This window comes from Rattus rattus, chromosome 9 (assembly GCF_011064425.1).
Source record: "Rattus rattus isolate New Zealand chromosome 9, Rrattus_CSIRO_v1, whole genome shotgun sequence".
NCBI lineage: Eukaryota > Metazoa > Chordata > Mammalia > Rodentia > Muridae > Rattus > Rattus rattus.
In genome coordinates, this window is record NC_046162.1 from 93,026,033 (window position 1) to 93,029,749 (window position 3,717).

General features: G+C 39.8%; 1 protein-coding gene across 1 annotated transcript; it reads left to right on the plus strand.

Moving 5' to 3' along the window:
* The first annotated feature begins 834 nt into the window (after positions 1-834).
* LOC116910212 (olfactory receptor 1P1-like) lies at positions 835-1,806 on the plus strand. The gene has a single exon (XM_032914093.1). It carries the CDS (start codon positions 835-837, stop codon positions 1,804-1,806), a length of 972 nt encoding a protein of 323 aa, XP_032769984.1.
* The last annotated feature ends 1,911 nt before the right edge of the window (positions 1,807-3,717 follow it).

The window sequence follows — 3,717 nt, forward strand, 5'->3', positions numbered from 1 at the left end:
TCATTTTCAAATGAGCTCTCATGGAGCCCAAGCTGGACTCAAAATCACTATGTAGTGGAGGCTAGCTATTAATTGCTCAACTTTCTACCTCCATCTCCCATGAGCTAGAATCAAAAATGCTTCCCTCTGATTTTGCAATTCTAGACAACAGCAATTTTGATCTTTTTCCCATTTCACTAAAGCTTTGAAGAATAGTATAGATATCCTAGGTCTTCACTAAGTAGTTTTCTTGCCTACTAGAAACATGGGTTCTAAAAAGCTCAGAAACATAAGCTATTGTCTTCAGAATATTATGTTCGTGACACTGATGGACCAGAGCAGATACTGCCCATGGATCCAAGAGTAGTTTGTGTAGTTATGGCATACTGAATCCAAATGATGTAAGATTTCAATGTAGGTAGTCATATCCATCTCTTGAGATGGAAAAAGCTGTCTGGGGTTAGGGTTAAGCATTATTACCATGTTAGTTGTTTGGCACTGAACCAGGGAACAGTTGGCATTCAGTAGCTATAAGACACATCAAAGTGACTAAACAAATCTTCCTTGATTATCAGAGCAAAGCTAAATAAAACTATAGTACAAGTAGAGTCACTTTGGCCAAAAAAAATATAGAAAAGTATGCAAGATTATTTCAGTGGTTATCATTTGCATCTTGCAGAACTTTCTGGAAATATCTTCAGCAGACTATATTAAATGTCCAATGAATATACAAGATGGTTACTATACAAACACTGTCATTTCTCTAGAGATCAGAGAAACTTTTGCTGAGCACTCATCTAGAGCGAATCAGCTCAGAAAGGTAACTCAGGACATTCCTTATTGACTTCTGTGCTCATGGCAAGAGGGAACCAGACCAGCACCTTTGAATTCCTCCTCTGGGGACTGTCAGAGAAGCCACATCAACAATACATTCTCTTCCTGATCTTCCTGTGGATGTATCTGGTCATTGTAGCTGGGAATCTGCTCATTGTCCTGGCAATTAGTACTGATGTTCGACTCCACGCCCCCATGTACTTCTTCCTTGCCAGCCTGTCCTGTGTTGACATCCTTTTCACCTCCACCACAGTACCCAAGGCCCTGGTGAACATCCACACCCAAAGCAGGACCATCTCCTATGCAGGATGCCTGGTCCAGCTCTATTTTTTCTTGACTTTTGGAGACATGGACATCTTCCTCCTGGCCACAATGGCCTATGACCGCTTTGTGGCCATTTGCCACCCTCTCCACTATACGATGATCATGAGCTTCCAGCGCTGCTCACTCTTGGTGATAACCTGTTGGACCCTTACAAACCTTGTTGCCATGACACACACCTTTCTCATATTCCGGCTCTCCTTCTGCTCTAAGAAGGTCATTCCAGACTTCTTCTGTGACCTGGGACCCCTGATGAAGATCGCATGCTCTGAAACCCATATCAATGAGCTTGTGCTTCTCTTCCTGGGGGGTGCAGTCATCTTAATCCCCTTTTTGCTCATTCTTGTGTCTTATATCCGCATTGTTACAGCTATCCTCAGGGTCCCTTCTGCCCAGGGGAGGCGCAAGGCCTTTTCTACCTGTGGGTCACACCTTTCTGTGGTGGCCCTGTTCTTTGGGACAGTAATAAGGGCTTATCTGTGTCCCTCATCCTCTTCCTCTAACTCAGTGGTAGAGGACACAGCAGCTGCTGTCATGTATACAGTGGTGACTCCCCTGCTGAACCCCTTCATTTATAGCCTAAGAAACAAAGACATGAAGGGAGCACTGGTCAGAATTCTCAAGGGCAAAGTCTCCTTCTCCTGGGCCCAGGGACTTCTGCAGAGAAGGTGAAGGGATCCTTAATCTGCTCTGCTGAGAATATTTCAGAAATTTCTACCTCAAGTGTCTCCTTCTGAATCTCACATTTGCTTTGTCACAGCCCATTCCCTGACTCCTCATCTCAAATTTCTTAGATTTGAGGAAAATGAAAATGTCTCTTTAGGCTTTGATTTGTTATAAATGGCTTCTTTGTTCACTTACTTTATAATCATATGCCCCAGAATGATGATTTAGTCAATGATAGGTAGAGTACAAAACAATTGTTTTTATGGGGACAATTATTCTGGATTTGAAGTCTCATTTTGTTGTCCAAAAGAAAATGAAGATTTTGAAGAATATCATCCACAATGCATTTTGATCATATCTACCCTTCCCCGTCCAATTTCTCCAATGATTGCCCACATTCTACTCTGAAATTCATGACTTCTTCACCTATTGTATACACACTTATACATGAACCACATGTACATATCCCCTACTGACTGAAACTCATGTTACCTACATACACAAAGAGTTTTGATTGAATACTATGATGTTGACAATCTACTACAGTTTCTTTCCATCCTCTCTTCCAAAGTGATTCTTGCCTTCTTGTGACCTTGTGTTTTTCTGTTATTACAAACACATTGCTCCACTTTTTACTAATCATTTTTCTCATTTACATTTCAGATGATATCCCCCCTTTCCCAGTTTCCCCTCTACAAAAACACTCATCCCATCCCCCTCCTCTTTTCCTCTATGAGGGTGCTCCACCAGCCACTCACCCCTGATCAAGTAGGCTTCAACCAAATGTGCAAGAATAGTAAACATCAAAAAGTCATTGATGTCTTTTTATTGGGGAGTTGAGACCATTGATGTTGAGAGATATTAAGGAATAGTGATTATTGCTTCCTGTTATATTCATATTTGGATGTGAGGTTATGTTTGTGTGCTTTTCTTCTCTTTGTTTTGTTGCCAAGACGATTTCTTGCTTTTCCTAGGATGTAGCTTGCCTCCTTATGTTGGGCTTTACCGTTTATTATCCTTTGTAGGGCTGGATTTGTAGAAAGATATTGTGTAAATTTGGTTTTGTCATGGAATATCTTGGTTTCTACGTCTATGTTAGTAGAGAGTTTTGCAGGATTCAGTACCTGGGCTGTCATTTGTGTTCTCTTAGGGTCTGTATGACATCTGTCCTTCCAAAATTCCATCATAATTCTTCAAAGACCTTGAAAGAACAATACTCAACAATAAGATAGCTAAAAAAATTCTGTACAATAAAAGAACTATTAGAGGTATCACCATCTCTGATTTTAAGCTATACTACAAAGCAGTAGTAATAAAAACGGTATGTTATTGGCATAAGAATAAATAAGTGGATCAATAGAATAAAATTGAACACCCAGAAGTAAAGTCACATAACTATGGGTTTTCAACAAAGCCAAAACTATTCAATGGAAAAAAGAAGGCATCTTCAACAAATGGTGATAGACTAACTGGATATCTGTATGTAGGAGAATGAAAACATATCCGTATCTATCACCCTGTGCAAAACTCAAGTTTAAGTGGATCAAAGACCTCACCATATAACTGGATACACCAAATCTAATAGAAAATAAAATAGGGAATAGCCTTGAACACATTGGCACAGGAGACAACTTCCTGAATAGAACACCAACAGTTTAAGCACTAAGATTAACACTTAATAAATGTGACCTCATGAAACCAAAAAACTTCTGTAAGGGAAAAATACCATCAAAAGAACAAAACAGCAGCCCATCCAGCCCTACATCTGACAGAGGGCTGATATCCAAAATATATAAAGAAATCAAGAAACTGGATATCAACAAGCCAAATAACCCAATTAAAAATGGGTTAGAGATCTAAACAGAATCCTCAGCACAGGAATCTATAATGGCCAGGAAGCACTTAAAGAAATGTTCA

What these genes read in the sequence shown, in the direction of transcription:
- LOC116910212 (XM_032914093.1), top strand. Translation starts at nt 835, where the DNA reads ATGGCAAGAGGGAACCAGACCAGCACCTTTGAATTCCTCCTCTGGGGA.